The 22,284-nt window shown below is 42.2% G+C and overlaps 1 protein-coding gene across 2 annotated transcripts; it reads left to right on the top strand.

Annotated features, from left to right (window-relative positions):
* The first annotated feature begins 1,205 nt into the window (after nucleotides 1-1,205).
* slc39a4 (solute carrier family 39 member 4) lies at nucleotides 1,206-21,961 on the top strand. 2 transcript variants are annotated; one of them, XM_014142753.3, is made up of 12 exons: nucleotides 1,206-1,555; nucleotides 3,073-3,384; nucleotides 3,802-4,006; nucleotides 4,565-4,821; nucleotides 12,320-12,491; nucleotides 13,643-13,815; nucleotides 15,390-15,557; nucleotides 15,944-16,039; nucleotides 17,613-17,667; nucleotides 20,461-20,613; nucleotides 20,934-21,121; nucleotides 21,397-21,961. In XM_014142753.3, the coding sequence occupies exons 1-12, from the start codon at nucleotides 1,346-1,348 to the stop codon at nucleotides 21,523-21,525; spliced, it is 2,118 nt and encodes a 705-aa protein (XP_013998228.1). In that variant the 5' UTR covers nucleotides 1,206-1,345; the 3' UTR covers nucleotides 21,526-21,961. The 2 variants fall into 2 exon arrangements, with proteins under 2 accessions (XP_013998228.1, XP_045550828.1); XM_045694872.2 differs by lacking the exons at nucleotides 1,206-1,555; nucleotides 3,073-3,384; nucleotides 3,802-4,006 and adding an exon at nucleotides 4,022-4,405.
* Nucleotides 21,962-22,284: the final 323 nt, after the last annotated feature.

Genomic DNA, 22,284 nt, shown 5'->3' with positions numbered 1-22,284 from the left:
CCTATATGTCCTCATTGGTTAAGTAGATGAACACCTATATGTCCTCATTGGTAATTCACATGAACACTTTGTGAATTAGTTAACATGGCATCATATGGCTTCTAGATTATACTGAAGGTTGTGTATGCATTGGTACATCTTATCTTCTTCGTTCGCCGTGAGAAAGTTTCTCTTAGTCATTGCCAGGAAAAACTATGGGACTCAATATGGGACTCAATCATCCAGTCACACGGTCAATGCAACATTTTGAATGTTGTCCATGGAAAGTACTTTTACTCCACAAAATGGGTGAACGTGAAGAATGGGGCCTCTGAATTTACTCATCAATACTTTTCCTCAACTATGTGTTGGCTGTTTATTTTTTGAACAGAAAAAGAACTGTAGAATTGACAGTATGTGTATTATTTGTTTTGACAAAAGTTCCACCTGCCACCTTCCACGCTGTCAGTAATACATTGTCTCGTTACATCATGTTGTCAATTTTCCTCATACACAATCTATTCTCAGTAAAGGGAAGTGTTAAAGGCCCAGGGCAGTAAAACATGAGATGTTCCTGTGTTTTATATATATTTCCACACTATGGGGTTGGAATAATACTGTGAAATTGTGAAAATTATGATTATGCCCTTTCAGTGTAAGAGCTGTTTGAAAAGACTGCCTGTAATTTCAGCCTGTTTTGGTGGGATGGAGTTTTGGCCTTCCATGGAGACATCACCAGGCGGTAACCTCTCTGCAAATAACAGCAATGTTTTCCTCAGACCATTCACACAGTCCTAGCACAATTCTTGCTTGAGAAATTGCCCTTTGCTAAGAAGCTATTTTGGTTTATTTTTGACCATTTTAAATTAAAACAATCACAGTAAGGTATGTCATTGTACAATGATTTGATATTTAGATAAAAACAGCTAGTGATGGTCTTCATCAAGACAGTTGTGGCCATTGAGGGTGTAAGTGTGTCACTTGGCACACATATTTTGCCTGTATTCAAGCAACATATTGTACTGACAAAAAAAACGAACTTGCCATTATTTCAGTTTAGGTCAGTTTATGCCGAGTCTACAATGAAGACAGGTGATTTGGACATGTACCCCTCATTCAGGTGAACTGCTATGGTCACTTATTTATGGACTGGTAGGGAAGCACACCTCGCCTCTGGACCAATCAAAGGCAAGCTTACAGGTCGAAATCTCTAACTTAGTAATTATAGAGACCTGTATGATGAACTTAAAACCGCGTGTGGAATGATCTGCGCCACTCGGGAATCAACTCATCGACTAAACTCACTGTTTTTGCACTTTATTTTGTATTATTTTTTATAGAGGATTTTATCTTTATAGATAGAACAATGGAAACTACATATAAGTATTTCCCCGTTATTCTCCTATGTCTGAGTTTTAACCTGTTCACCTATGCGTGGTATTCACCTGTGGATGTATATGACAAAGTGGTCGAGCTAGTGTCGCCAGGAGAGGAATACCTGGATGAAATGTCAGTTCGCTCCTTTTTCAAACTGTTAGAGAAGCGTGTGCAGTGCCCTGGTGTGTCGTGTGAAAAGGTAACTTTTTTCTTACACTCGCTACAGCTTGCGCTTTAGGAAAGGTCGAGGTCCATTCTGCACCTGTTACTGTGCCGTGCCGTGCGCTACACTACTGGAGACTACGCTGTACGTGCAGTACAGTATGTCACAGTTCTTTGTTAGACCAATAGCTAAAATATATCCGTATTTTTTTTATTTATCAGTCTCTGACCGAGTCTATTTTAATTTTTATTGATACATATATCTTGAGCACTGAGCAATTTTAAAGTTAAAGCTTGCTCCGTAATATTTTTTAAAATCTATATTGTTATTATTACTGTATTATAGACTAAAAACAATAATGATTCGTGTTATTATTACACAGAGAGATATTACACATCAGCATTGCAGATTGTTTTGTACCAGAGTTTTGTAACTACATTTATTCCGACCTTTATGTTCTAACTATAACAATGACATAAAAGCAACTGATCAACATTAAAACAGGGTAGTAGATATTACAGAGCAATGTCTTAGGCTTAAATGGCTATGGCTGGGTTACAGGTATTAGCATAGCCTTCTGTATGACTATTACAATGATCATAACCCCAATATAAAATTTGATATGAATGCTTTTCATTTGAATGTCTTGGTTGTTTCACACTTCACAGTGCAGGTTGTTTAAATCGCATCTTAATGATCAGGCATTCTGTTTTCCTTCCATTTCTCAAATTCTATTTCATATTTCTTTCATTCTGTCCATCATGCCAAGGCACCAATACATGTTCATTTTGGTTTCCTTTGATTTACTGTAGAGAAAATGTATGCATTGCTCTATTCTCCATTTTGAATCCATGTCCCGTTGTAAAGATATGGAAGGCCTTGGACTTTACCTTGGCAGGTGTAATCTGTACCTATGACCATCTAGAGGCAGTTTTCCGTTCCATGTTATGTGAGAAATGTTATAGATTGGCCAGACATGTTCGAGACTTACACTAATTATCAGTATTTAGACAGTGTGTGCTGCTAATGCAACAATGGCTTGAGATCTTAATTAAAATATATGTGTGTAAGATGATACTGTTGAAACAGAAAAAAGTCTCGGCACACGTCCAGTCAGATGCAAATGGATTTTTAACAGAGCCTGAACTTTCAGTCAGTCCGACCTGCATCAAGCTCCGCCTCTTCTAAAATACGTTTACATCTGGCTGGAAATGTGTGGAGACGTTTTCCTGTTCCTCCACTTTTGCATTTTGCCTCCAGCACATTCACTAGTCGGTTTTGGATGTGAAGTAGATTCGGACTGTTATCTACATTATGATACTGTACAAAGTCACTGTATGTCCTGACTCAAAAACCCAGAGTATAGTCTGCTCTTAAAGATCAGAAAATGTCACCCAAGTCAAACCAACCCAAACTCCTTTCCTTTAGCTTGTGGTCATAATGACAAAACAGTAAGACCGTACGTTTGTTTTCTCTTATAAATTAGACCTATATTTGTCCTTAGTACATAAATAATCTACATGTAACACTGAAGCAAGCCTTCTTGTTTCTAGTGCCTTTCTGTGCAGTCAGTAGACCAGCTGGTGGGTAACTTCACCAGCACTGGTGGTCTCCTTCACAACGAGGGCTTCTTCAGAGTAGCGGCAGGATGCCACCTCTACCTCATCTCTCCCACCGAGGCCTGCTCTGCCGTGAGGGCAGGGAGGTGGGGGGATGAGACGGACCACCTCATCCAGGAAATCACAGGCCATGACCACCACGGACACAGGGATGGGCATGGACACGGAGACATGGAGAGCAGTGACATAGAGACTCTGCTCCGAAACATGGAGAAGCACTACCGGCCTGATCAGCAGTACGACCAGGTTGGAGCTGATGTGTAATAATTAAGCAATAAGGCCCGAGGGGGTGTGGTATATTGCCAATATACCACGGCTAAGGGCTGTTAAAACAATGCAGAGTGCCTGGCTACAGCCCTTAGCCGTGTTATATTGGCCATATACTGCAAACCCCAGAGGTGCTTTATTGCTGTTATAAACAGGTTACCAACGTAATTAGAACAGTAAACCAGGAGATTGCGTCATACCTGTGGTATATTGTCTCATATGCCATGCATTTTAGCCAATCGGAATCCAGGGCTCAAACTACCCGGTTTATAATGAAGAATAGCAAAATACTGTATATACTGACCTGTTTTCTAAATATTTAATTTGTCTCAACAAAGTATTTCTATTCTATTCAACAGTGTAAGTCTGTCCTGTCTTGTTATCATGGTCATTTAGCACTGTCTCACTGGTCAAGACATCTTAGAGGAGAGCAGCGCGTCAACTAGTTACGGTGACCCTCACAACACGGATGTGGTGTTTGGATACATAGTTTACCATGCTTTACGAGGTGACTGCATGATGGCCAGAGCATTACCTGAAGAAGACTATTTTCTGGATTTCATATTCAACCGCTTCGGCTCCGACAACATCACTATTCACGGTACCATAAGATAACCCTTTAATGTTATTACTGTCATATTACCTCATAACAAGTGACTATTCCTATTAGTATGAATCATTTTGATCTTATTCTTTAGTTTTAGTTTTATTACACTGCCATGTAATGTCATCCTCCTGCCTGTACTTCAACCTACTCATTCATCCATGTTGTGTCAAACATAGTTCATCTTTTATTTAGCATGTTGCCCTTGAGGGGCTATGCTATTAACATTACCCCATGAAAACCACTGGTAATGAGAGTGTATATTACTTTTCCCCAGGGGTGCAACTTTCACTGGGGACGGGGGGGACATATTCCCCCCAGTTTGATCATTGGAATGTGATACAAAAGGAGACAACGGTGTGCTTTAGGACCATGCGGATGCCTCCGAGGGGCCGGGTAGGCTCTTTGGAGTGTTTATCTGACTGGAGAAAAAAAAGTTATAACCCCCCCCCCCCCCCCCCCCCACTTCTAAAGCCAAAGTTTCGCCCCTGCTGTTCCCCAATGGCCTGCTATATACATTACCACCAATCATATCATTCTGATTCATCTCTGTAGAGCTGGAAGGTATTATGAAGAGCCTGCAACTGGGTGGAATCCACGAAGAGGACCACGATCATGAACATGGAGATCAAGATGGACACGACGATGACCATGGTCACGATGACCACGTTGACCATGACCATAGTGACCACAGTACCACTAGCGGGGGTCGAGGTGCTCAGAGTGGTTGGGGGGGTCGAGGTGGAAGTGAAGCCTTCAGGCAGAGTCACGAGGAGGGGTACTACCAGAGGAACATCAGCAGCTGGGACCTGGTAATTATTATACTGAACCACCTCAGTGCTTGGTGGGTAATTATTATACTGAACCACCCCAGTGCTTGGTGGGTAATTATTATACTGAACCACCTCAGTGCTTGGTAGGTCATTATTATACTGAACCACCTCAGCACTTGGTGGGTAATTATTATACTGAACCACCCCAGTGCTTGGTGGGTCATTATTATACTGAACCACCTCAGTGCTTGGTGGGTAATTATTATACTGAACCACCTCAACACTTGGTGGGTAATTATTATACTGAACCACCTCAGTGCTTGGTGGGTAATTATTATCCTGAACCACCTCAGTGCTTGGTGGGTAATTATTATCCTGAACCACCTCAGTGCTTGGTGGGTAATTATTATCCTGAACCACCTCAACACTTGGTGGGTAATTATTATACTGAACCACCTCAGCACTTGGTGGGTAATTATTATACTGAACCACCTCAGTGCTTGGTGGGTCATTATTATACTGAACCACCTCAGTGCTTGGTGGGTAATTATTATACTGAACCACCCCAGCGCTTGGTGGGTCATTATTATACTGAACCACCTCAGTGCTTGGTGGGTCATTATTATACTGAACCCAGGGGCGAAAATCTGATATCAACTTTGGAGGGGACAATTACATAAAATTTTCTCAAGAGCAATTCTTTAGGGGGACACCAAAAGTAGTGCTGTAACACATAGCCTACGTTGTAATATGGTAAATGTATATTGAGGAACCAAAGAAATAAGGTGTTTGCCGTACTCCTAACTACCGGTACCCAAAACTACACAACTAATCACAACAGCAATACCATTGCCTTTAACAAATCTTAGTTCAGTCACCAGTTTAAGTTGAGAGTGGGGGTATCCATGGCATTTTCCAATTATGTTCCTATTTTACAAGTCAAAAAAATTGAGAACCTTTCATAATGTTGCCAAACAAAGACTCAACAAACTTACCTGAGACTCCCTGTCTCTGCCAGTCTGTCCCCAACTCTGCTGTCTGTGTGCCATCTGTTGCCTGCTCTGCCTAATGACATCATTGTGAAACATTTCCATTAGAATTTAATTTCTTTCTTATGAACATTTTATCAACTAGTCTTTGAGATATTAGGCTACTAGGGTTCTTACTTTGCGTTTTGATGTACTGAAAAATACTCTGATGTCCGTCTTTTTTCTGCCATTTTTCTACCTGGCTGGCTACATACACACAGTATGTAGGTTATTTACAGTAGGAGATGGGCTTCTATCATCTTATCTTCTATCATTCTATATGGGCTTCGATCTAAAAGGTAGCTAGCAAATGTGAAACGGATTGCGGTGACAAGAGTTGACAGCTGTATGAGTTCACCATTTACACAACATATGCTGCAACCTTTTGTAATTTTAATTGTTTGTTTCATATTGGCTGGCTTCTAACAATAGCTGAATTTGCAAAGCTAGCGAGCACCAATTCAGTAGTGTTTGCTATAATCCTTTCTACCCGGGTTAAATAAAGGTGAAATAAAATATATAAATAAAAGTTCCCTTGCGACAATTTAGCTTTTGCAACGAGACCATTAAATATATTTAAAACAATGGTAGAAGAGAGTGTAGTTCTGTTCAGTTTATCGCTAACCTTATCACAGGGACTTTGAAGCACTAACTTACATGCATGCTGATCTTGGAATAAATTGACGATAGCAAAGATTCCATCTTTGACGACGCCACATAAATGGAATAGGTACTAGCTAGCTTAATAGTTAATATTTGCGCGCTAGCTCTGCATATTCAGCTAGTGTGTGTGCGCGATTGACTGGATTAACCTCACGTCAGTTACGTGCATTGAGTGCCTTTCAGACAGTAGATACGACCTCTACGTTACCTAGCAAGCTAAGGAACTGGCAGTGGATCAAACCATTGTGAGGCAAAGGGTGGGGGGGTTGCAATCTTTTGAAACTTAAAAACGCGCTATTAAGTGTCTATAATCAGCACAATTGCTTTCATTGCGTATTATTAATATTATTTAAATTACATAGTTATGTTTCAGTGATATATTGGGGGGGACAAATCATATTTTTCCCAGGATGGGGGGGTCGTGTCCCCCCCGTCCCCCCCGGGATTTCCGCCCCTGACTGAACCACCTCAGTGCTTGGTGGGTAATTATTATACTGAACCACCCCAGTGCTTGGTGGGTCATTATTATACTGAACCACCTCAGTGCTTGGTGGGTAATTATTATACTGAACCACCTCAGTGGTTGGTGGGTAATTATTATACTGAACCACCTCAGTGCTTGGTGGGTAATTATTATACTGAACCACCTCAGCACTTGGTGGGTAATTATTATACTGAACCACCCCAGTGCTTGGTGGGTCATTATTATACTGAACCACCTCAGTGCTTGGTGGGTAATTAGGTTAAGGCCTTAGCTTCAGGGGCTTAAAGGCACAACACACACACACACAGACACACACACACACACACACACACACACACACACACACACACACACACACACACACACACACACACACACACACACACACACACACACACCCACCCACCCACACTCCTTCACTCTGATTCATTATCAAACTGCTAAACCCCTGGTGTCTGCTGCTCTTCCAGTGTGTTGTAATGAGCCTTAGATGTGCTTTAGATTGCCTGCGCTATTGGGAGCTATAGGATTCCCTCCATGGTAACATCTCTATTGGAGAAATCTGAATGAAAAGGAGCACAGCTGAGGCATAATGACATGTCACTTGTAATATTGGTCCCCACTTTATAAATGCCTAATCTCGAACTAAACCCAGAACTAAAATCTTGTGTAAGTTGGTCAGATCTACCATTTATGTTTACATAGTCTTTCCACAAGAGATGAATGAATGCCCAATGACATCTTTCCTTTAGTCATCAAGGAGTGTTCTTTTAAGGTATTGACTGGAACGAATTGCAAAAATCACTTAAGCTGGGAACTTATATCTCCCTCTCTAACTTTAAGCATCAGCTGTCAGAGCAGCTTACCGATCACTGTACCTGTACACAGCCAATCTGTAAATGGCACACCCAACTATCTCATCCCCATATTATTACTTTCCCTCTTGCTCTTTTGCACCCCAGTATCTCTACTTGTACATCATCTTCTGCACATCTATCACTCCAGTGTTAATGCTAAATTGTAATTATTTCGCCTCTGTGGCCCATTTATTACCTACCTCCCCACTCTTCTACATTTGCACACACTGTACATAGATGTTCCTATTGTGTTATTGACCGTACGTTTGTTTATGTGTAACTCTGTGTTGTTGTTTTTGTTGTTATCTTGGCCAGGTCGCAGTTATAAATGAGAACTTGTTCTCAACTGGCCTACCTGGTTAAATACAAGTGAAATAAAAAATAAAAAAAGTATCGGCCTACCCCAAGAATAGCTGAAAATGCTGTGCAGTGCATCAATGTAAAATGTAAATGCAAATTAATTATTCAATGAATATACTTGTCTACTCATCCAAATACTGTATCTGACTGTGTCACAAATGGCACACTATTCCCTTTATAGTGCCCAAAGCAGTGCACTATAGGGTGTTACAGCCCTGTTTCCTCCATATAGATGTGTTTCATCCCTGTTTCCTCCATATACAGTGCCTTGCAAAAGTATTCATCCCCCTTGATGTTTTTCCTATTCTGTTGCATTACAACCTGTAATTAAAATGTCTTTTTATTTGGATTTCACGTAATGGACAAATACACAAAATAGTCCACATTGGTGAAGTGAAATGAAAAAAATCAATTGTTTAAAAGAAGTGAAAAAAGAAAAAAAAATGAAAAGTGGTGAGTGCGTATGTATTCACCCCCTTTGCTATGAAGCCCCTAAATAAGATCTGGTGCAACCAATTACCTTCAGAAGTCACATAATTAGTTAAATAAAGTCCACCTTTGTGCAATCTAAGTGTCACATGATCTCAGTGTATATAACAGCTGTTCTGAAAGGCCCCAGAGTCTGCAGCACCACTAAGCAAGGTGAGCCATGAAAACCAAGCAGCTCTCCAAACAGGTCAGGGACAAAGATGTGGAGAAGTACAGATCAGGGTTGGGTTATAAAAAAATATCTGAAACGTTGAACATCCCATGGAGCACCATTAAATCCATTATTAAAAAATTGAAAGAATATGGCACCACAACAAACCTGTCAAGAGAGGGCTCCCCCACCTAAACTCACAGACCAGGCAAGGAGGGAATTAATCAGAGAGGCAACAAAGATACCAAAGATGCAAAGCTGCATAGGACCACTTTAAGCCATACACTCAACAGAGCTGGGCTTTACGGAAGTGTGGCCAGAAAAAAGACATTGCTTAAAGAAAAAAATAAGCAAACACGTTTGGTGTTTGCCAAAGGCATGTGGGAGACTCCCCAAAAATATGGAAGAAGGTACTCTGGTCAGATGAGACAAAAATTCTGCTTTTTGGCCATCAAGGAAAACGCTATGTCTGGCGCAAACCCAACACCTCTCATCACCCCGAGAACACCATCCCCACAGTGAAGCATGGTGGTGGCAGCATCATTTTGTGGGGATGTTTTTCATCGGCAGGGACTGAGAAACTGGTCAGAATTGAAGGAACGATGGATGGTGCTAAATACTGGGAAATTCTTGAGGGAGACTTGTTTCAGTATTCCAGAGATTTGAGACTGGGATGGAGGTTCACCTTCCAGCAGGACAATGACCCTAAGCATACTGATAAAGCAACACTCGAGTGGTTTAAGGGGAAACATTTAAATGTCTTGGAATTGCCTAGTCAAAGCCCAGACCTCAGTCCAATTGAGAATCTGTGGTATGACTTAAAGATTGCTGTACACCAGAGGAACCCATCCAACTTGAAGGAGCTGGAGCAGTTTTTCCTTGAAGAATGGGCAGAAATCCCACTGGCTAGATGTGCCAAGCTTATATAGACATACCCCAAAAGACTTGCAGCTGTAATTACTGCAAAAGGTGGATCTACAAAGTATTGACTTTGAGGGGGTGAATAGTTTTGCACACTCAAGTTTTCTGTTTTTTGTCTTATTTCTTGTTTGTTTCACAATAAAACATATTTTGCATCTTCAAAGTGGTAGGCATGTTGTGTAAATCAAATGATGCAAACCCCCCCCCAAAAAATTTAAATTTTAATTCCAGGTTGTAAGGCAACAAAATAGGAAAAATGCCAATGGGGTGAATACTTTCGCAAGCCACGCTAGATGTCTTTCATCCCTGTTTCCTCCATATAGATGTGTTTCATCCCTGTATCCTCCATATAGATGTGTTTCATCCCTGTTTCCTCCATGTATACTTGTTTCATCCCTGTTTCCTCCATGTAGATGTGTTTCATCCCTGTTTCCTCCATGTATACTTGTTTCATCCCTGTTTCCTCCATGTAGATGTGTTTCATCCCTGTTTCCTCCATGTATACTTGTTTCATCCCTGTTTCCTCCATGTAGATGTGTTTCATCCCTGTTTCCTCCATGTATACTTGTTTCATCCCTGTTTCCTCCATATATATGTGTTTCATCCCTGTTTCCTCCATGTAGATGTGTTTCATTCATGTTTCCTCCATGTATACTTGTTTCATCTTTGTTTCCTCCATGTAGACATGTTTCAGCGCTGTTTCCTCCATGTAGACATGTTTCAGCGCTGTTTCCTCCATGTATTTGGTATTTTATTAGGATCCCCATTAGCTGTTGTGAAAGCAGCAGCTACTCTTCCTGGGGTTCCACACAAAATATGAAACATGACATAATACAGAACAATAATAGACAAGAACAGCTCAAGGACAGAACTACATACTTTTTAAATGGCATACATAGCCTACATATCAATACATGCACATACAATATCTAGGTTAAATAGGGAGCGGCGTTGTGCCGTGAAGTATTGCTTTATCTGTTTTTTGAAACCAGATTTGCTGATCACTTGAGCAAAGAGATGGAACGGAGTTCCATGCAATAATGTCTCTATATAATACTGTAAGCTTTCTTGAATTTGTTCTGAATTTGGGGACTGTGAAAAGACCCCTGGTGGCATGTCCTGTATGTAAGTGTGTGTGTCAGAGCTGTAAGTTGTCTATGCAAACAATTTTGAATTTTCAACAAGTGAATGTTTCTTATAATAAGAAGAAGTGATGCAGTCAGTCTCACCTCTACTTTTAGCCAAGAGAGACTGGCATGCATAGTATTTATATCAGCCCTCTGATTACAGTGAAGAGCGAGATGTGCCGCTCTGTTCTGGGCCAGCTGCAGCTTAACTAGACCTTCCTTTGCGGCACTGGGCCACATGACTGGACAGTAATCAAGATCAGACAAAACTAGAGCCTGCAGGACTTGATTTTTGGAGTGTGGTGTCAAAATAGCAGAGCATCTCTTTATTATGGACAGACCTCCCCATCTTTACAACCATTGAATCTATATGTTTTGACCATGACACTTTACAATCTAAGGTAACACCAAGTAATTTAGTCTCCTCAACCTGTTCAACAGCCACACCATTCATTACCAGATTCAGCTACAGGTCTAGTTTAGGGAGAGCTTAGGGACTGATTTGTACCAAATACAATGCTCTTAGTTTAGAGATGTTCAGGACCAGTTTACTACTGGCCACCCATTCCAAAACTGACTGTAACTCCTTGTTAAGGGTTTCAGTGACTTCATTAGCGGTGGTTGCTGACACGTATATGGTTGAATAATCAGCATACATGGACACACAGGCTTGGTTTAATGCAAGTGGCAGGTCATTGGTCAAATGAAAAAGAATAGCAGGCCTAGAGACCTGCCTGCCGTATTCCATACCATACATGTTTTACATTAGAGAGAGGCTTCTGTAAAAAAAAACTCTGAGTTCTATTAGAAGAAAAGCTCTGAGTCCACGATATGGCAGAGGTTGAAAAGCCATAAAACATACGTTTTCTCAACAACAGGTTATTGGCAATAATATCAAAGGCTGCACTGAAATCTAACAGTACAGCTCCCACATTCTTCTTATTATCAATTTATTTCAACCAATCATCAGTCATTTTGTGTCAGTGCAGTACATGTTGAATGCCCTTTTCTATAAGCATGCTGCACGTCAATTTATTTACAGAGAAATAGCATTGCATTTGTTTGCAACAGTTTGCTAAGAGCTGGCAAAAAGCTGATAGTTCTGATTGGGTAACGGAATGACTTTGGCTTCCCTCCAGGCCTGAGGGCACACACTTTCCTGTATGCTTAGATTAAAGATATGACATATAGGAGTGGCCATAGAGTCAGCTACCATCCTCAGTAGCTTTCCATCTAAGTTGTCAATGCCAGAAGGTGTGTCATTATTGATCGATAACAAAAATAAATCAACCTCTCCCGCACCAACTTTAGAAAAAACTCAAACTTACAATGCTTTCTTTTATTATTTTTACTTTCTTTTATTATTTGTTTATTAATGCATAAATATGAGGTAGACTGTTCGTTGTTGGCATTTCCTGCCTAAGTAGACGTATTTCAGCCCTGTTTTCTCCATGTAGACATGTTTCAGCCCAGAGGAACTGGTAAAGATCCATGGGCTGAATGGATCTAGCCTGTCCAGGTATGACGTGGCCCGGCTTAGCCCAGCCCTGGTCCAGCAGATCCTCAGTGGGGCCTGCAACAGCACCTCTCCCCCTACTGGACCATCAGACCAGCTCAGCACCATAGAGAGTGAGTGGACTGCTACAGTCCTAGCTCCGTGCTTCTGCCTCTGCATTGCTTGCTCTTTGGGATTTTAGGATGGGTACATGTAAACTTCTGATGTTAAAAGGGATTTCTAAAATATATGTGATTGATTGACTACTACAGTACACACTTTATTCAACACTCACTCCTCTCCTTTTGATACAGAGAGGCCCATTCATCACTATTTACTTTTTAATGAAAAGGGAATGATAGTGAGACTCTGCACCAATACATTTACTATGTTCATAAATATAAACGCTCCAAAATGTAAACTATACTGAACAAAAATATAAAATCAACATGTAAAGTGTTGGTCCAATGTCCCATGAGCTGAAATAAAAGATCCCAGAAATGTTCCATAAACACAAAAAGCTTATTTCTCTCCAATTTTGTGCACATACTTGTTTTCATCCCTGTTAGTGAGCATTTCTCCTTTGCCAAGATAATTCACCCACCTGACAGGTGTGGCATATCAAGAAGCTGATTAAACAGCATTACTGCAGGAATGCCCACCTGAGGTGTTGCCAGAAAATGTAATTTTAATTTCTCTACCTTAAGCCGCCTCCAACGTTGTTTTAGAGAATTTGGCAGTACGTCCAACCGGCCTCACAACCGCAGACCATGTGTAACCACGCCAAGCCCAGGATCACCACATCCGCGTTCTTTACCTGTGGGATCGTCTGAGCCACCCAGACAGCTGATGAAACTGAAGAGTATTTCTGTCTGTAATAAAGCCCTTTTGTGGGGAAAAACTCATTCTGATTGGTGATTGGCTGGGCCTGGCTCCCCATTGGGTTAGTGGGTGGGCCTATACCTTCCCAGACCTACCGATGGATGCGACACTGCCCAGTCATGTGACATCCATAGATTAGTGCCTAATGAATTTATTTAAATGGACTGATTTCCTTATATGAACTTTAACTCAGTAAAATCTTTGAAATTGTTGCATGTTGCATTCATATTTTTGTTCAGTATAGATGGATGTTATCATTAGGTAATTGGCCTATTTCAAGCATGATCACAGTATGTGAAATATATTATCGTCTAACTGACCTTTCATGGCTTGACTGACTGATTTGCTTTAGTCCTGTTATTACTGTATACATTGAACCCGGTAATATTAATTCTCTCCACAGAGTATGTGTATGCCACCATCGCCAATCTTCTGATCTGTCTGGCCGCTGTGGTTGGCGTTGTGGTGCTGCTGTGTACTTCCTGTAGTAGTGTCTTCCAGCTCATCATCCAGTTCTGTGTCAGCCTGGCCGTGGGCTCCCTCACTGGGGACGCCCTGTTGCACCTCCTGCCTATGGTGAGCACCACAGTACCATATTCACATTACCGAGCCCAGCTGATTCAAGCTGAGCTGTACTGTGCTAGCCTAGTTACACACCCATCATAGTTGCTGGAACTGTGCCTGGAATGGACAATGTGAAAATAAAACCACTGATTTAGACTTAATACTCACTTTATAGCATAACAGGTATATCGTCAGGTATCATCTGGTTATTGTTCAGCAGCATTACCTTTTAGATTGTACCAGCAGCGCATCACACGCAACATCACAATCTAGCCAGCTAGGCCTCTTTCTCCTCAACACTTCCTTGAAGTGTTATGATTAAAGGTCCAGTGCAGCCATTTTTATCTCAACATCAAATAATTTTTGGGTAACAATTAAGTACCTTACTGTGATTGTTTTAAATTAAAATGGTACAAAAAATATAAAGAAATAGATTCTAAACAGAGCAATTTCTCAAGCAAGAATTTTGCTAGGACTGTCTGCGAGTGGTCTGAGTTTGGAGGGTGAAAACTGAAAACTAGCTGTTATTGCCAGAGGTTTGAAACGCTCTTTCTTATTGGTCTGTTAACTAGTTTACTGCATGGTGATGTCACCATGGAAGGCCAAAACGCCATCCCACCAAAACAGGCTGAAATTTCAGGCGGTCTTTTCAAACAGATCTTACACCAAATGGCCGTTGTCATAATTTTCACAATTTCACAGTATTATTCCAACCACATATTGTGGGAAATAAATATAAAACACAGGAAATCCATTTTTTTACTGCACTGGGCCTTTAATGTCTGTGCGACCCAATGATCATCTAGATGTCTGAGAGCCTTTGATTAAACTTAACTCCACAATTTACGATGGAGTTGAGCTGCAACTTGTGTGGGCGGACTGGAGCTACGACGTCACATAAAATGGTTTTATCAAAAAATACTGATTTCAGCACCCAAAGAATAGCTTGACATTGTCGCCACTGAACTGCATCGTAAATCGTGGAGTTGAGTTTAGTTGGCTAATTTCCCCCAGGGCAGACAGACTCTTCTAAAGGAGATACAGAACTTCCTGTTCCTGTAGCTCAATCCTTTTAGATCCATGCCAACATCACAGGACGACATATTAGCAGGCTGTCACACCCTATCCTCAGCTACAGTGTAAAATAATGTGATTAAGGAACTGAAACGACACCCTCTCATTGGACAAACAGAGAAATGGGCCGATGTTGCTTCAGGGAATCTTCGGTCATTACAAAGCCAATGATGAGAGCAACATAACACTGTGTCCCAATGGTGCCGAAATTGTTTCCCCCTCTCCTCTCCTTAACAACTACCTATTGAGAGGACATGATTGGTGAAAGCAATATGGTGGATAGGTACCAGTCTCCACTCTAAACATTCATCTGTCAGAACAGTGGCATGTGAAGGAGGCCATTTCAGAGTAATGGACCCACAGGTTGATTGCATCACCAGTATTTGGTTTTATCCTTCCCTGTGTATTGCCGTCATAAAGGTTACATAACACTGTCATAACACTGTCATTATAATGACTTTGGGCTGACTGTGTCTGGCCGTATTGTGACCGTGTTTCCTCTTTTGATTCAGTTCCTAGGCCTCCATGTTCACAGTGAAGGAACAGACCACAGCCACTCAGAGGAGGTTCCAGACTACATCTATAAGATACTGGTGCTGATGGCTGGCATCTACTGCTTCTATCTCATGGAGACTATCTTCTCCATCGTCACCACGCACCATGCCCCGCATCACCATGGGGTAAGTAGTGTCTATCCCCTGGGCTGTGTTCAGTAGGGCCCAACGTAGCAAAATGTTTTGCATCAAGAAACAAAAATCTGTGACCTTATTGGACAATTTCAGGTAGTACCTCCCAATTTCACTCTGTTTCGAAATATTATCTTCTTACTGAACCCCACTGTTCTGTCCGCTTACTGGTTCGGTGGATCCACGGTGAAAAAAACTCCCACACGTATATTTGCAATAAACTTTTAATAAAGTGCAACACTTCGGTCACAGAAATTCGTCAGGTCTTACTGGTTCCAAAATGTGATAATTGTTAGGTAATAACAGTAGATACATGTTCTATGTTGTCTGCAATCAAAAGATATTGATATTATGAGCACATTGTCTCATTGTGTTTCCAGGCGGAGTCTGAGCCCCATCACTGTGACCATGGTAAAGTCCTGGAGATGTACCTGCAGGACAAAAAGAACAAGCAGTCTGTATCGCAGACAGACCTGGTAGGTTCTGTACTAGTTATTCACAGACAGACCTGGTAGGTTCTGTACCAGTTATTCACCGACAGACCTGGTAGGTTCTGTGCCAGTTATTCACAGACCGACCTGGTAGGATCTGTACCAGTTATTCACAGACAGACCCGGTAGGATCTGTACCAGTTATTCATTGACAGACCTGGTAGGATCTGTACCAGTTATTCACAGACAGACCTGGTAGGTTCTGTGCCAGTTATTCACAGAGACCTGGTAGGTTCTGTACCAGTTATTCAAAGACAGACCTGGTAGGATCTGTACCAGTTATTCACAGACAGACCTGGTAGGATCTGTACCAGTTATTCACAGACAGACCTGGTAGGTTCTGTACCAGTTATTCACAGAGACCTGGTAGGTTCTGTACCAGTTATTCAAAGACAGACCTGGTAGGTTCGGTGTCAGTTATTTGCAGACTGATCTGGTAGGTTCTGTACCAGTTATGCACAGACATACCTGGTAGGTTCTGTACCAGTTATTTGCAGACTGACCTGGTAGATTCTGTACCAGTTATTCGCAGACTGACTCTGGTAGGTTGTGTAACAGTTATTTGCAGACTGACCTGGTAGGTTCTGTACCAGTTTTTGCAGACTGACCTGGTAGGTTCTGTACCAGTTATTTGCAGACTGACCTGGTAGGTTCTGTACCAGTTATTCGCAGACTGACTTGGTAGGTTGTGTAACAGTTATTTGCAGACTGACCTGGTAGGTTCTGTACCAGTTATTCACAGACTGACCTGGTAGGTTCTGTACCAGTTATTTGCAGACTGACCTGGTAGGTTCTGTACCAGTTTTCGCAGACTGACCTGGTAGGTTCTGTACCAGTTATTTGCAGACTGACCTGGTAGGTTCTGTACCAGTTTTCGCAGACTGACCTGGTAGGTTCTGTACCAGTTATTTGCAGACTGACCTGGTAGGTTCTGTACCAGTTATTCGCAGACTGACTTGGTAGGTTGTGTAACAGTTATTTGCAGACTGACCTGGTAGGTTCTGTACCAGTTTTCGCAGACTGACCTGGTAGGTTCTGTACCAGTTATTTGCAGACTGACCTGGTAGGTTCTGTACCAGTTATTCGCAGACTGACCTGGTAGGTTCTGTACCAGTTATTCGCAGACTGACTTGGTAGGTTGTGTAACAGTTATTTGCAGACTGACCTGGTAGGTTCTGTACCAGTTATTCGCAGACTGACCTGGTAGGTTGTGTAACAGTTATTTGCAGACTGACCTGGTAGGTTCTGTACCAGTTTTCGCAGACTGACCTGGTAGGTTCTGTACCAGTTATTCACAGGCTGACCAGGTAGGTTGTGTAACAGTTATTCACAGACAGACTTGGTAGGTTGTAAACCCTCTAACCTCTCTCTTGGGGAACTGAGTCAGACATAGGTCCATGACTGAAAAGCCAGTTTCATAGTAAGCCTATATTTTTACCTGGCACAGCATGTAGTTTTACGTCTCTACTACCCGTGTTTCTGAAGACCTTGTCCCTCACTAACCCTTTCACTGCTGTAATTCAGATGTTATTATTCTGTAATGTTCTGATCCTGCTAGGTTGATAGCAATGACACAGAGAAAGCCTTTCCAGAACAAAACCAACACTCAAGGGGTAAGAAAGTCTTCTGGGTCTACATACAACCTTTTCATAAGACATTACATCTAATCAAAGTTTATTGGTCACTTGCACAGGAAAGCCTTTTTCTTTTTATATTAATGTTTGTAAATATAAACACAATAAGAATATACAATATAGACTAAGAAATGTGTTAAAGTAAGTAGTGACATGACTGAGCAGTGAAGATGATAATAATAATAATAATAAAACAAATATAGGTCAGGGTTTGAGCTGCCACTGTCAACTGTAAGTGCTGTTATTGTGAAGTGAAAACATCTAGGAGCAACTTTGCTCAGCCGCAAAGTGGTAGGCCACACAAGCTCACAGAACGGACCACCGTGTGCTGAATCGTGTAGCACGTAAAAATCGTCTGTCCTCGGTTCCAACACTCACTACCGAGTTCCAAACAGCCTTTGGAAGCAACGTCAGCACAAGAACTGTTCGTCGGGAGCTTCATGAAATGGCCGAGCAGCCCAATACAAGCCTAAGATCATCATGCCAAGTATCGGCTGGAGTGGTGTAAAGCTCGCCGCCATTGAACTCTTGAGCAGTGGAACGCATTCTCTGGAGTGATGAATCACGCTTCAATATCTGGTAGTCCGATGGACGAATCAGGGTTTGGTGGATGCCAGGAGAACGCTACCTGCCCCAATACATTATGCCAACTGTAAAGTTTGGTGGAGGAGGAATAATGGTCTGGGGCTGTTTTTCATGGTTCGGTCTAGGCCCCTTAATTCCAATGAAGGGAAATCTGCGTGGAAGAACTTTACTGGCCTGCACAGAGCCCTGACCTCAACCCCATCGAACACATTTGGGAAGAATTGGAACACTGATTGCGAGCCAGGCTTAATCGCCCAACATCAGTGCCCGTCTTCACTAATGCTCTTGTTGCTGAATGGAAGCAAGTCCCCACAGCAATGTTCTAATATCTAGTGGAAAGCCTTCCCAGAAGAGTGGAGGCTGTTATAGCAGCAAAGGGGGGACCAACTCTATATTAATGCCCATGATTTTGAAATTAGATATTCGACGAGCAGGTATCCACATACAGTACTTTTGGTCATGTAGTGTATATATACAGTATATTCTGTATTTACAAATATATATATATATATATACTGCTCAAAAAAATAAAGGGAACACTAAAATAACACATCCTAGATCTGAATGAATGAAATAATCTTATTAAATCCTTTTATCTTTACATAGTTGAATGTGCTGACAACAAAATCACACAAAAATAATCAATGGAAATCCAATTTATCAACCCATGGAGGTCTGGATTTGGAGTCACACTCAAAATTAAAGTGGAAAACCACACTACAGGCTGATCCAACTTTGATGTAATGTCCTTAAAAGAAGTCAAAATGAGGCTCAGTAGTGTGTGTGGCCTCCATGTGCCTGTATGACCTCCCTACAACGCCTGGGCATGCTCCTGATGAGGTAGCGGATGGTCTCCTGAGGGATCTCCTCCCAGACCTGGACTAAAGCATCCGCCAACTCCTGGACAGTCTGTGGTGCAATGTGGCGTTGGTGGATGGAGCGAGACATGATGTCCCAGATGTGCTCAATTGGATTCAGGTCTGGGGAACGGGCGGGCCAGTCCATAGCATAAATGCCTTCCTCTTGCAGGAAGTGCTGACACACTCCAGCCACATGAGGTCTAGCATTGTCTTGCATTAGGAGGAACCCAGGGCCAACCGCACCAGCATATGGTCTCACAAGGGGTCTGAGGATCTCATCTCGGTACCTAATTGCAGTCATGCTACCTCTGGCGAGCACATGGAGGGCTGTGCGGCCCCCCAAAGAAATGCCACCCCACACCATGACTGACCCACCGCCAAACCGGTCATGCTGGAGGATGTTGCAGGCAGCAGAACGTTCTCCACGGCGTCTCCAGACTGTCACGTCTGTCACATGTGCTCAGTGTGAACCTGCTTTCATCTGTGAAGAGCACAGGGCACCAGTGGCGAATTTGCCAATCTTGGTGTTCTCTGGCAAATGCCAAACGTCCTGCACGGTGTTGGGCTGTAAGCACAACCCCCACCTGTGGACGTCGGGCCCTCATACCACCCTCATGGAGTCTGTTTCTGACCGTTTGAGCAGACACATGCACATTTGTGGCCTGCTGGAGGTCATTTTGCATGGCTCTGGCAGTGCTCCTCCTGCTCCTCCTTGCACAAAGGCGGAGGTAGCGGTCCTGCTGCTGGGTTGTTGCCCTCCTACGGCCTCCTCCACGTCTCCTGATGTACTGGCCTGTCTCCTGGTAGCGCCTCCATGCTCTGGACACTACGCTGACAGACACAGCAAACCTTCTTGCCACAGCTCACATTGATGTGCCATCCTGGATGAGCTGCACTACCTGAGCCACTTGTGTGGGTTGTAGACTCCGTCTCATGCTACCACTAGAGTGAAAGCACCGCCAGCATTCAAAAGTGACCAAAACATCAGCCAGGAAGCATAGGAACTGAGAAGTGGTCTGTGGTTACCACCTGCAGAACCACTCCTTTATTGGGGGTGTCTTGCTAATTGCCGATAATTACCACCTGTTGTCTATTCCATTTGAACAACAGCATGTGAAATGTATTGTCAATCAGTGTTGCTTCCTAAGTGGACAGTTTGATTTCACAGAAGTGTGATTTACTTGGAGTTACATTGTGTTGTTTAAGTGTTCCCTTTATTTTTTTAAGCAGTATATATACAATTATTAACAATAGCTGCATTTGAATGGACTTATTTAGATGACTGAGCCTCTCTCTGAGTTTCCCTTCTGTCTCTCCCCTCCACTAGAACAGCGTCTGCTACCCTACATGGTTACCATAGGGGACGGCATACATAACTTTGCCGATGGCCTGGCTATCGGAGCGGCCTTTTCTGTGTCCTGGAAGTCAGGCCTTGCCACGTCTCTGGCTGTGTTCTGTCATGAGCTGCCTCATGAACTGGGTGAGTGGAGACCCGACTGATTCCTCTAGTTGGCCATGTTGAAAAAGGCTCTTGAGAATAAGGTCCAGCCATATATATATATAGTTAGATTTGTTTGATTTCAGAAGAATATCTTTCATTTTGAACAATAAAGTATTAGAATAGATTAATAGCAATAGATGAAAGGTAGATGATTAGCAGATATACAGTTTAGCCATTTGGCTCTGTTTCCAGATTTCTAATTCACACAATCCTTCCAATGACATCAACCTAAGACCCACATTTGATCACCAGTGTCATCCCTTTAAACCTCTCCTCTCTCCCTTCTCTCCATCTCCCAGGTGACTTCGCTATCCTGCTGCACAGCGGGGTGTCAGTGAAGAAGGCCTTGATGCTGAACGTGGCCAGTGCCCTCACATCCTTCATCGGACTCTACATCGCCCTCACCATCTCTACTGACATGGCCACCAAGCAGTGGATCGCTGCCATCACCTCTGGTCTCTTCCTGTACGTGGGTCTGGCTGATATGGTTAGTATGCTAGTTTTACCACATTCTCAAACAGGATAGGAGGAATAGCTTCTTGGGGGTTCTTTTCAAATGAGAATCTGTCGCACGAATAGTTCAATTGTTTTGACTTGGGCCTTGAGCATCTCCTGGCCATCTGACCTGACCAGGAATAACTCTGACCCCTAGTTATGCCACAGTTGCTCCTATTCCTTTCAGCAATGCCTCATTTCTATAAATATGATATATTTTGAACAATGATTTAAATGCATTTTATTGTCTTAATCCTCATCCCCCAGCTCCCCACCATGGTCCATGCGGACAACCGTAGGCCCTGGCTCATGTTCCTGCTGCAGAACGTAGGACTGCTGTCTGGCTGGGGCATCCTGCTGCTCCTCTCTCTATATGAGGATAAAATTGGCTTCTAGAGCCTCCCAGTCCTAACACTGTACAGTACAATACATTTACAAATGACACTCTGTAGGCTATGCTATATTTCACCTGTTTTGAGATTGTTACTGTATCTGTAACACGCTTGGTATTTCTAAATGACACAACATTACCTGACATTACTTTTCTAGATGTTATATACAGTATGAGCATACAGGCTAGTTCTGGTGTATCTTATGCATCTAACACATGGAAGTATAATCTGTTGGTGTTCTGTTTGGACACATCCTGCCATTGGTGCTAATGTTACTATTTGAAGGGATATCATCTGAATGTGATTAGTTCAAACTGTAATTTATACAACCTATATTTATAATGGGACTCACAGGTCCTCAGGCTACTTCCTCTCTAATTGTCACACCTTTTGTATTAACCTCATGTACAGTGCCTTCATAAAGTATTCACACCCCTTGACTTTTTCCACATTTTGTTGAGTTAACGCCTGAATTGAAAATGGATTAAATTGAGATCTTGTGTCATTGGCTTATAAAACATTCTGCTTTAGAAATGTTTATAAATGAATTCAAAATTAAAAGCTGAAATGTCTTGAGTCAATAGGTATTCAACCCCTTTGTTATGGCAAACCTAAATAATTTCAGGAGTAAAAATGTGCTTAACAAGTCACATAATAAGTTGCATGGACTCACTCTGTGTGCAATAATAGTGTTTAACATAATTTTTTAATGACTACCTCATCTCTGTACCCCACACATACAATTCATTATCTGTAAGGTCCC

The sequence above is a fragment of the Salmo salar genome, chromosome 14 (genome assembly GCF_965601325.2).
Source record: "Salmo salar chromosome 14, fSalSal1, whole genome shotgun sequence".
Taxonomy (NCBI): Eukaryota; Metazoa; Chordata; class Actinopteri; order Salmoniformes; family Salmonidae; genus Salmo; species Salmo salar.
The sequence above is the reverse complement of the archived record's forward strand: the minus strand, read 5'-3'. Positions and strand labels throughout refer to the sequence as shown.